Genomic DNA, 12,706 nt, shown 5'->3' with positions numbered 1-12,706 from the left:
CATTTAATTCTTGTCTCCAGTCCCTTCCCAGATCGTCTTACATGAGAATATCCATAAAAGACTTCCACTGAACGCACCAATCCGCAGAATTTGACATAACTCAAGGAAGCCTTGAAATACGGTGTGATCAGACACACAGACTGCGGTTCCTAACACGGGAGTGATGCATAAAAAAAAAATCACGTCTTCATATCAAACACAGGCTATTAGATCTCTTACAGACTTACATGCAAGAAGAGGCTAAAATAGGACTGTTATTTCACACAAATACAAAAGTTAACCAGCAATTTGCTGACAATTCCCCCCACCCCCGCCACCAACCCACTCACGCCAATACAGAAACCCATTTCGATTTGTTCCAAAATGACCTTAAAATGCTTCAACTGGAAAGGAAAGACATGGTTTGTGATCATGAGATAAAAATCAATCGATGGTCTTGCTAAATATTCACCCATCAAGTAAGGAACAAAGCAGCTGAAAATGCGAACAGCAAAATGTGCCCATTTCTTATGGTACGCGATTAAAAATGACCGGTTTCTCTCCACTGGGACATTGTTCTACAAAGCTTGGCATTGTGACGATTGTCGGCGCCTTCGACATCCCTCTCCATCTGCCATAGATGGAAATCAAGCCTCTGGTTACTGTAACCATGACGACTGAGCATCGCCTTCTTTCCCGGAGAAGAAGGAATGGGCCTCGTCATGCGCCGGCAATTCATTTCATTTTCAGCATCTTCGCCTTTTCCGATGGCATCGTTGGTCATCAGTGATACGTCACGAAGAGTCAGAAACGTTAACATCAATACTATTACGTACAAAACTACAGTGACGCTGTTTTATATCATTAACCTGTGCAATTCATATCCAAAACAACCACACTTCTGTAACTGCAAATCCAGCTTATGTAACGAAATTGGCTAAAATAATCTTTAAAGCATAAACAACCAGTTTTATGTTCAAATATCGCCTGAAGTTGTCATCGAATGCCTCAAATAGCTAATTATTTACAAACAAACGCGTCCAGAGAAGCGAAAAAGCTCGTTAGAAATGACTGCATAACCGAGCTGGGTTTTGTTTTTCAGGAAATATCCGGATCTGATCACCGCCATCTTGAGAACAAACATTACCTTAGTTTCTTTTTCTTTTTTCACCCTCGAACACTTGTCGTAAAGAAATGTAATTGCAGCCAGCAGGTCGACGATATTTACCACATCTATTTTTAAATTGGTCGGTTTGAAATTTTCCTGGTAAGACATATTTCATTTTCAATTTTTCTACACAGTATGTTATTTCTATAATTGAACTAGTTGTGTGTTTTAAGGCAGTGAATGTTTCCCTACTCAGCTTTCCACCAGTTTTAATAATGTTATTCCAGAGATCTAACTAGAAATGGAATTCGTTAGAAAATATACTTCTCGTCATTTACATTATACGTTATTGAAGTAGCATATTTATTGTGAAGCCGAGTATCTTTATGTGGATGCTTTACATTCATTATGGTCCACCAGAGATAAATGACTAATATAATTAGCTACATCTTCAGAATTGTGCAAACATTGTTCTTTTCCCGTTGTCAAAAGTGCTTCTATGACATACTCATTAAAAATTTGTAGGGCAAGGCTGACGTTTTGCCTTTCTAGACTCGATGGATTTAAAGCCTTTGATGTAAGTTTGTATGCTTATCTGAGGAGAGTGTCTGCTTCTAGATTGTGTAATTTATGCAAAGTGGCATATGGAGCATTACAAATTTTGGGTGCAGTATGGAATGCATTCTCAAAGGGAAACTCAGGAAAAATCATATTTTTAGAAGCATCTCTTTGATTGATCCAGTTATTTCTGATGCACTTCAAACATGAAAAAAAAAAAAGAGGGCGGGAATTATTTGCAGGGTGTTCATACATAACTGAAGGTTTCGGCAGTCAAGAGAAGTGTGACATAGCTTTCTGATTTATGGCATTATTGTCTGTTAATACATAAATTACTCTGAAGCCAATGTTTTCCAAGCCAAAGATTATCTGCTTTATGAGAGTAAACAAATTTCCTGCTGTGTTAATAAACTGTTGTTTCTCATCATAACTTCCGCACTGATTTTCCACCATTATGCAGCATATTCAATTAAATTAACCAGGTTTAGAGGATTATGATGATGTTAAGGACTGTAAAATATAATTATCTAACATAGCAATTAGATACTCTGCATAAAAAGTAATAAATAACACCAAAAATACAGAACTGGGAATGGTAACTTGTGGCCAAGAACAGACGTCTGGTGCTGACTCAGCGATCTCGAGCCATCGCACAGGCCGCCTTGTCAATTCAAGATGGCGGTGATCTGATGCAGATGACCCCTGCGGCTCTTCTGAACTGACTTATCGTAGGCAAGGTCACTCATAACCTTTGTAACCTCCACGGTCTTTCGCGTGACCAAAATTTATAGCGGACCACTATTGTCTTCTGTCTTCCCCTCACGAGAGAGAGAGAAAGCTGGCTTGGACTTTTAACGGTTAAAAACAACCAATTATAATCTTAATAAATTCAAATAATCAAAAGAAATTTATTATGATTAGCCAGTTTGGAATCAGAGAGAGAGAGAGAGAGAGAGAGAGAGAGAGAGAGAGAGAGAGAGAGAGAGAGAGAGAGAGAATATTAGTATGATTGTCTGGCTTTCATAAGGTTATACTAATTCCGTTCTAAATTACATACTGAATACTGATACAACTTTAGGGTATCGTATAATGAAGATGTAATTCATTATATATGTAAAAAAAAAAAAAGCGTTGAATAACAGAACACGATCTAATAATAATGCTTTGTGGTTAAGTGGCAGCGCAGGCGCATACCTGATACCTCCTGATGAGATGATTAGGGAGGAGGAGAGGTTCAGACCGACCTTGACCCAAGTGTCCGAAAGGAAAGTTGACAGCTGAAACTTGTCCACGACTGACTTCCCACTCGGTCCCCGCCCCCTCTCACCGCCCCCCTTAGCTTCACGGATTTGTTTCGGTGCTTCTGTTACCAAGAAGCTTTACCGTAATTTTCCAAAACATTTCCTCTGTGATAATATATAATCGACCCTGTTTGTCCTATCGTCTTTATTTGAAACCAGTGATTTATATATAGTTTGCATCCTTTCCATATAAATTGCCATTATCGAAAAGCGAGAACGAATACATTGCGCTATTAGGACATACGTAGAAAGGGTCGATTCCAGGCAACTTGATTTTCTGAGAGTATTCATATCTGGGCTGCAACTTTCCCATTCACTTGCACCCAATGGGGGATTACCCAATCGGTTGATTAGGCTAAGCCTCGGGGACCCCCAAAACATTGAGGGGTAACCAGGCTCCAAAACCGCTATATATATATATATATATATATATATATATATATATATATATATATATATATATATATATATATACTAGAAACGATATCTTCGTGCGGCGGTCTAGTTTACTTTAACAAAGTTAGGCCTATACATACCGGCATTAAAACCGCACCCTAGTCGCCATCATCACCTTGGGAGGAAACACAGTCCAAGATCATCACCAGAATTTTCCTCCTCTCCTAACGTCAAAATTTTAATATGGATCTTAGAACTTTTTTTCGTGATCGGGGTGAATACCAGTCTTTGACCTCGTTACCTGGAACTTCAAACATACCAGGTCAACCCAAACCGTGCCCTCTACTACGCAGGTAAAGCTTGGACTTGGACAGGATTATGACGTCAGACGGTCCTCTGCCACTGCTCACGTAGTCTACCGCTTGTTCATAAACAAATAAGTGCTCGTTGCGAGGCTCTTCCGTGTTCCTGTTACTCGTTTTTAAATGGTCGTTTGCAAAGTATTCACTTTTAATGATATAGTTTCCTGTACGTATATATAAAATGGCTCATGACTGAGCTTTGCACGGGTGTTCTTCTAATAATGCTAAATAGAAAGAAGCAAATCCAAAAGTTTAATGTATTTCAGACAAAAACAACTGATGTAATTTTCCTTTTTTTTCCACAATGAATATAAAACCAGGGATTTTGAGATCAGTTACCAAATGACTGGGACAATCAGAAGTTATGCTATTACTGAGCCTCTTCTCATGTTGTCATTTCACTACAGAATTATGGAATTTTGATAAAAGTTCCACTATGTATGTCATGAAAAGTAAAGGCTGGTGTTTAATGGCACGAACTGTAAAATCACTGAAGCAGATTGTATTCTGTGTCTTCAGTACAGACATGACAAAGTTGTATCTTCTTCATAAGATCACGGAGGTCGAGGCAGCATCGGTAACTCCTGTAGAGGCTATATGGTAAACGACCCTAGTCCTACAAGTGTTAGGCTGTGGAATAATTCTGCATTTGCAAATCCAGCTGCCTCTGATCGCAGTGTTTGTATCTTTCGACGATGCTTCACACCTTGTGAAACTAATAAGGAATCATTTTCTTGAAAATGGATTTCAAGTAACTGACGAGTAATTTTTTCAAGTGGATCCATAAGGAAGCTCGTCGAGAGATGTAAAGGGGGTAGCCTTCAAGGAAGCACATAAATGTCCATGACCTTCAGCTTATGAATGATAAGTCTGCCGCGCCACTGAATTCGGAAACAGTTGCTAAATATTTCACCAAAATATTTTAGAAGGAACGGATTATATAAGGTAAAGACTGGGAGAGCACGTCATTTCATTTCGCTTGCAGATTCCTGGTACAGTATGAGAGAAAAATATCCAGGAATGCATGTGGACTCCTTTGCATTTGGACCAAACCTTACAAATATGATCATTCATCAATGCATAGCATGGTGCAAATGGCAAAAACTGGAAGGAAATAAAGGTCTCGCGCGATCAAACGGACCGACGACTTCTTGACATTCTGCCTAAATTACTAAAAATAGTAAAAAAAAATCAATACATCATGTAGACTATTAAACATTAATCAAGATGGGCTCTACCATTTCTTTGCTTATCTACGAAATTTGACAAGCAAAAGAAAAGTAATGACAAAACAATAATATTGAAGATTTAGATTTAAAAAATTAGATATATAAAAATGGGAACAAATCTATTACAGAAATCATAAAACTTTGAGAAAAAATAATAATAATCTTAAGGATAATCTTAATAGATTCGGTATTTCCTGATAGGACAGGCAATTGCTGTCCTTTCACAATTAGTACTACTTAAATAGAAGATATATATATAATATATATATAATATATATATATCTATATATATGATGACTGGTAAAAATTGTTTGTTACAACAGAATTCCATCTAATAAAAGGAGACCATAAAAACGCCAAAATATAGAAAGAAAATATTTTATTTCTGAGACTGCTGAAGAGAGAGGCAGCAGTCTCTGAAATATATATTCCTTCAATACTTTGGCGTTTTATGGGCTCCTTTATTATATATATATATATATATATATATATATATATATATATATATATATATATATTTGTGTGTGTGTGTGCGCGCGCGCCCCCCACCCCATGAAATTTGTCTGGATCCGCTAGTGAATGAAGCTCAGAGTTATAACATATCTCATACCTTTTACTGAAAGACAGTTCAGATGGCACGCTTCATCCTGAGTTTGATAAGGGTTCACACTCTCCCAATACCGACGATGAATGATTACAGAGTGAACAGTCTTGCTGCATTATTTTCTTCTTTTTAGCAAAGAATTGCTACGCAGACGGAAAAAATGCTTCACTTAAAGCTTCCAGGGGCGTTGTAATATATATATATATATATATATATATATATATATATATATATATATATGTGTGTGTGTGTGTGTGTGTGTGTGTATAATATACATGTCTATATAATATATACATGCATATATATAAAGTATACCTTAGTTTAACCAGACCATTGAGGTGATTAACAGCTCTCATCGAGCTGGGCAAGAAAGAACGATATTTCATGAGAAATAATTCATGGTCAGACATTAGTAGAAGTGATGCAAAGATTATTTCTTTGTTACCAGTATCATTAATTCAATGCACACTCTATATGCCAGCTTCATGAATTGGGTCCCTAATGCTATCAATTAATTTAAAGGCCCCCACCCCAACACCCGCCTTTAGACGGAATATTAATTCCCGTTTACCACCGACGTCCCTTAATTTACCGGCAAGTGGGCTGTTACCTCGTATTCTTTAGACCTTGCATTTCTTCATTATCGCTGAGCGAGCGTCCTGAGGGAAGCGTATCTAGATAATGAAAATATACCATCATTGAAAGCGAACGCATGTCCAGTAATGACCGATACCACAAGCAAAGGCCAGGAAGGAACAGGTAGGTAAACGAAAGCATTTCACTGACTAACCTATATTGTACCAAGCCACCAGATCATATAGTCCGCTCAACTATTGTTATTGGAGGATATTTAGGTGGTTAATTTGGGTGAAATATAGAATGTTCAATCACAGAATCCATAGAAAATGGTGCTTAAATCCAAAGAAATGGTACCTTAGCCAAAACGGGGCAATGACTGATTGTGGCACCGAGATATTAGAGCGTCGGAGGAATCGTTCCACCAGGCAGGCTGCACTTGCTTTAGGAAAACAAACATTTCAAAAATTAAACTCTTAAACCCTGCCCTGGCCACTGAAACAAAGCAAGAGTTCATGGCCAGTTTGTGGAATAAAACAGTTTAAAACTTCGAGCACATAGCTTTCAAATCTAGTTTTATGCGGGAAACAATAATTCTTTTATCTTGTATGTGAAGCATGTCACTTAGAATTAAACCAAAACGCAGTTTATATGTACGAAATATATGCAAACGATACACAGCGTAACAAAAAAATAATAATACGATGCAATTTAAACTAAGTACGTAACCAGCTTACGCGTTTTCATTATTAGCCGACAGAAACGCTTGAATGAACAATAACAACAATATGATACGACTTCAACAACTAATTTACTCATTATGAAAAGTGAAACAAAAAATCATTAATTAAATAACGAGGGCATTCTCGTTTTTTCCTCATAAAAATTACGGAGAAAATGCTTTCAAAGACTTAGTGGGAACTATACTAGGTAGGAATCTTGTTGACAATCACCCTTCATGTAAACAAAGGAAAACTAGACAGATAAATAATCCATTTCACACTTCCTAACCTTAAGAAGGCTCCCAAGCTCTGAAACTCGATATTTATATACTATCTACATGGCGTATTGCAATCACAGGAACAATAGCGGGATACACAGCAATTTCACTTCTCAAAACTGGAATACAAAAGATGCCATTAATTCTCAGCTGAATCGCCGAGTACCTCAACATGTCCGTTACCTTGTTCAGTACTAACACATGCATAAGACTAGGCCTACGGGTCAACAACTGGGCAGGGTTATTCCTGTAGGATTATAAACACGAAACATGACTGAATTTAACAAAATGTGCCAAGCGCCTACGTCAAAATATCTTTACCAGGTCGTGCAGTCGTTGCTCAGCTGTTTACCGTTCCAGCAGCAGACGACAACACAACCGTGTCCCAGGAACGCCTACCTGGCAATATAGGTATCCTAAGTTGTAAATAATAATAGAGTACTTACCAAATCTGCTTCACGACCATATCATGCGGGGCGATTTGCTTCCATGCCCCATGAAGGTAATCTCTGCAGATTCCATACGCCCGTTCTCGCATTTCACACGAAATTTCTGAAGACATAACGAAGATTTATTTGAAGTAGTAATGTGCTAACGAATGCAACTTAGAAATAGGCTTAATTCTAGCTCAATAAAGACTAATCGTGCTATTTATTAAGGCAAAGTCTAGGAAACCCTGTTGCATGTACTACATCAACGTTTGCACACGTTCACACATCGACGGCAAAATACAGTATGGCTTTACTCAGTTAACCAACCTCTTTATATGCTGAACCTTCTCTGCCGCTAGCCTCAGAATCAATGTTTACGACGGTGTTGCCAGTTAGCCTTATATCAACATTTTTATTTAGATGCACTGATTCATAAAATGATTTTGCGTCTTCGCTTCTAAAATATACATATATAATTTTATGGAAGGGAATTTATTAGTAAATATAGGAATTAATCATTATTAAAAAACATGCTATTGCGTCAGTGACGTTCCCATTTTCTGCTACTTATTAGGAGGGTCTACGATATTTTCGTAGATTGTTGATTTTTAAGTAGAAGTTACTGCAAGAATGTTGGCAGGCACAGGCTCGCTATTATTAGCCAAGAAAAGTATGCCCAGAGAAAACAAAATTATCTACTATAACCTGAAGAAATATAATGTATCGACAAGAGGAAAGGCGTTTTCACCGTGATAACTAGCAGTCTGAATTTGTCTGGAATTTACTTTTCAATTACAGTATAACTACCTATTAAACCTGCGCCAGGTATAACACTCCGTTTGTATTTAACCAAGATAAACCAAAACTAGCATGATTTGAAATTCTAAAGTATTAAATAAGCAAACAATCATTAGTTCTCACAATCTACGGCGTAGCTCTTAAACAGTTTCCCTCCGAAGTCTGGAAAGTTATCAAAGAAAGATTAAGGTTAACATAACCTCTGCCCCAGTAGACAAGCCACTCACTTGGGAACAGTACATCAAGCATATTGAAAAAAAGTCCAATAAGTAATTTGAAGGTTATGGTTCCTGATACACGGAACGCTTCTCTGAAAGTTATTTCCGAGTATTGATTACATGCGACACTTTTATTTTTAGGGTACCAACCCGACATTTAATACATTTGAGTCACTTCAACCTCTTTGATTGAGGCAAAGACCTCAAATAACTCACCAAGGAGACATTAGTTAAAAGTAAATAGTGGCTGCTGAAATTCATTGTTTACTCTTCCAACCTTAATGTATAAACGGCTTCTGATTCAAAGCCTTCGCCGAGCAGAGCTTTACACCTGTTCCATAACGCAACGATGCAGTGAGTTGAAGGACGTTCTGAATCTGTCGTAACAGTATCAGCTTCTAGTATAGTACGAGAGTGTGGTATCAGTCTTACGTGCGGAGTTTTATGATGAAAGATAATCATCTATCACAAATGAACTGATTTGTCAAAACAAACACTAATTAATGACGGTCATTAGCATGATTTTCATCGTCCTGATATTGTGAAATCTATCCATTATAAAGTGGCACAAAGAGGGACATATATTCAAGCACATGTATACGTGTTTGCAAACACATACACACACGCACACACACACACACACACACACACACACACACACACACACACATATATATATATATATATATATATATATATATATATATATATATATATATATATATATATACTTTCTCTCGATGATTCTGACAGCTTTTCTAAAGCACATTTTCCTCGCAACCATAATTGTTACTATATCTACATTTAGGGCCGCCAAGTATTATAATTCGATTAGTGTCGCCGTGAATCTAATCGATCACTTTTAGTCTCTCTCTCACACACACACACACACTGAATGGCTTTACATAAGCAGAAATTATGGCTGAGTAAGTGATAAAACAAAAATTTTTCAGGTCCATTTTCCTCTTGGTTGTGTAAGCTAGTACATGGCACTGTCTCGGCGACAGCACTGATAAGATGACCTGGGAGCAGGTCATTCCGCAACCCATCTATAGAGAAACCAACGGTGGTAGTGAAACAACTGTCTGCTGAAGTGGGCGATGAAACTTACAAAAGTTATATCTGTTCGCATATGAATCTAGTGTACATGTCGCACCTAAATGTTCAATCAACACCCGAACCGTGCCATCGGCGCCGGAGTAGTTTCGTCTATGGAGTGTCTACTGGTGTTCCATTGGTTTATTCCTAACGTTATATAAAAAAAAAGAGGGGTTGACTCTGTCTTAAAGGGTATATTAACTCGTATCGAGTTAGCCTTAAAGAATTTACCTTTTTTCACCAAGTAAAGATCCAGTGATTCTTTAGTGATTTTGGCAGTTACTCAAAACCAAGACTCCTCTTTCAATCCATCATGATGACCCAAGGTGTTATCAACTTTGTTTCTAAATGATCTTTTAGGAGGAGTCTAAATAGAAAAAAAAGTATTTCAGTGTAACTAGACTGGAAAGGCAATAAAATGTTCATAATAAATATGGCGACATTTCTGAAAGTCTCGGAAAATGTCTTCATCTATTTCCGTGACTGTGAATGCTTTTGTTAACCCTAATTACAAGTTGGAGAGAGAGAGTGGGACCTCGACATCTGATCTTAACAGACGCCTTAAACTTTTCTGTTTTGTTGGCGAGCTGCATTTCATTTTATGCTCCAGTAGGAAGTATTTTGGTGCTTTCTTTAAGATACCATGGATGCCAAAAGCATTGCGACTAACAGATTATTTGTAGCAAGGAGGGCTCACACCTCTGAGGCTTTACCTTTACTATTTTCAGATTGTATTTGTGTACTTTGGCTCTGGGTGAACTCATGATTCCTTCTTCTTGTGCAAATTGTTTGTTCCCAAATACCCCGTCAATCTAAATCGTGACGAGCTTGTTTCTCTCCATGAAGTTTCCAATTTCAGAATTAAAGGTGGGTGCAGTAAAAGTGCGATTGTTCTAAACTATAATAAGTAGTATACGAGAAGGAAAATGAGGGAAGAACTGAGCAAGGTAAAAGATGATTACGAATATTTTCTGTTTGTGTTTGAGAATGAGATGAGAGCCTGAGATTTATGCCAAAGATTATTCTTAGCTGGTCCAGGATCAAGAACCCGTTCTGGCATAAAGCTAGTTCATTCGACAACAACACAGTAGGCCCCTCTGCTGCTATTTAGAATCTCTGGGCCAGGGCACCTGAATGCGTTCCAATGTTCGAGTGAAGGCTGCAGGCACTGAATAGACAATATGACTAAAGTACGATGTGGATAATCAAGTTAGTCACTTAATCAATATAATACCATAGTACTGTAAAAATCATGAAGGACTGCAATAGATGTGACAGCTATTTTTTTTTTTTTTTTAGAATTTTTCTTCTTTCTTCCACAAAAAAGTATCTCGGAGCTTCCATTAATTTATGGCGCATGAAAGTAGAGTCATTATGTATAAAAAAAAGTGGCCTCTCATTGCAACGTTTAGTAAAGTCAGTGAAATCCTTCCCTGCGGAAGAAAGAACGAAAATTCAAACAAATGAAGGGTTCCAAAAGTAAATGCCGTAGCTACCGCAATCTCCTCTAGGGAAAGCTGTTCAAAATTATTCTTGCCTTTATTGCTTTGAAATCAAATTACTCTGAGCTTTGAAACTATAAATGCGATAGAACCATGGTAGAGGAATAAAGTTCTAAACGCCCTCCCCCCCTCCCTTCCTCTGTCATGCAACAAGAAAAAAATATTCGATTTTGCAATAGTCGCCGAAAGGACTGCAATAGATGTGACAGCTATTTTTTTTTTTTTTTTTTAGAATTTTTCTTCTTTCTTCCACAAAAAAGTATCTCGGAGCTTCCATTAATTTATGGCGCATGAAAGTAGAGTCATTATGTATAAAAAGAAGTGGCCTCTCATTGCAACGTTTAGTAAAGTCAGTGAAATCCTTCCCTGCGGAAGAAAGAACGAAAATTCAAACAAATGAAGGGTTCCAAAAGTAAATGCCGTAGCTACCGCAATCTCCTCTAGGGAAAGCTGTTCAAAATTATTCTTGCCTTTATTGCTTTGAAATCAAATTACTCTGAGCTTTGAAACTATAAATGCGATAGAACCATGGTAGAGGAATAAAGTTCTAAACGCCCTCCCCCCCTCCCTTCCTCTGTCATGCAACAAGAAAAAAATATTCGATTTTGCAATAGTCGCCGAAAGGACTACTTTCATTTTTTTTTTCCTCAACATGCCAGGAAGTTAGCTCTATATACCTGTGTGAAGTTATTCCCATGTGGACAAGATTGGTCCTTATCTTCTGTTGGAAAGTGTCAACGAGAAATTTAAGAACTACTGTATGAACGTGGTCTAAGTTGATATCCGTAAAATACATGGAGCTATAAGAAATTATTGTTATCATTATTATTAAGTCCTACAGTATTTATTGTCAAGAGGCTGAAAAGTACAATAAAAGTGGACGTTTCATGTTACAATATTAATAGATTGCATTTTGGGTAAACGTGTCGACTTGCAATATTACCAGCCGACATCAGACGTAAGCAAACGCGCTTGATTAACTGACGCTGAGTGAGGGAAACACACTTAAACCGTTCAAACATGTCTTGTTGCAAGACTCGAAGCACGCCTTGAAACGTGGCTAGCATAGTCTTTTTATCAAGATGAAAAGGTTACTTTGCAGTGAAACCAGCAGCACTACCAGCAGGCCGTCTGATAGCAAGAAAGCCAAATTACTATCAAAGGGGCAAGCAGTGCTACTGGAAGATATCACACCTCCATGAAGTTCAGGTTAATCAGCTCTTCTACTGTAAGGCAGGAAGTTTGCCTAGAGGTGACGGAAGGGCGTTGTTTGGGAGCAAAGCAAGACTTCTGTTTCTTCCAGCAGCAGAAGTAGCAGTACAGAGAGAGAGAGAGAGAGAGAGAGAGAGAGGAGGGAGAGAGAGAGAGAGAGAGAGAGAGAGAGAGAGAGAGAGAGAAGAGAGGAAGGGAAACACCGAGCCTTCTTTTGAGATTAGCTGAAGTCTATATAGAGAAATGCGCTCTACCATGAAGAATTGCGTACAAGATATCAGTTTCTAAAACGGAGAGAATGCTGTCACGAAGAAATGTAAATAACTTCATATAA

General features: G+C 37.8%; 1 protein-coding gene across 2 annotated transcripts in view; it reads right to left on the bottom strand.

The window, feature by feature from the left end:
• Positions 1-12,706, bottom strand: part of LOC135198061 (choline/ethanolamine kinase-like) — an 85,203-nt gene that overhangs the window by 71,122 nt on the left and 1,375 nt on the right. The window contains exons 1-2 of one of the 2 annotated variants that reach the window (XM_064225458.1): positions 7,872-7,900; positions 7,560-7,665 (exon numbers count right to left, since the gene is read on the bottom strand). In XM_064225458.1, the coding sequence (XP_064081528.1) occupies positions 7,560-7,651 (92 nt within the window). In that variant the 5' untranslated portion in view covers positions 7,652-7,665; positions 7,872-7,900. Of the gene's footprint in view, positions 1-7,559; positions 7,666-7,871; positions 7,901-12,706 lie in introns of those variants that run through there. The other variant, XM_064225457.1, reaches the window with a different exon arrangement.

This window comes from Macrobrachium nipponense, chromosome 21, assembly GCF_015104395.2.
Source record: "Macrobrachium nipponense isolate FS-2020 chromosome 21, ASM1510439v2, whole genome shotgun sequence".
In the NCBI taxonomy this organism is placed as follows: domain Eukaryota; kingdom Metazoa; phylum Arthropoda; class Malacostraca; order Decapoda; family Palaemonidae; genus Macrobrachium; species Macrobrachium nipponense.
Note: the sequence above shows the minus strand (reverse complement) of the source record. Positions and strands in the feature narration are given on the sequence as shown.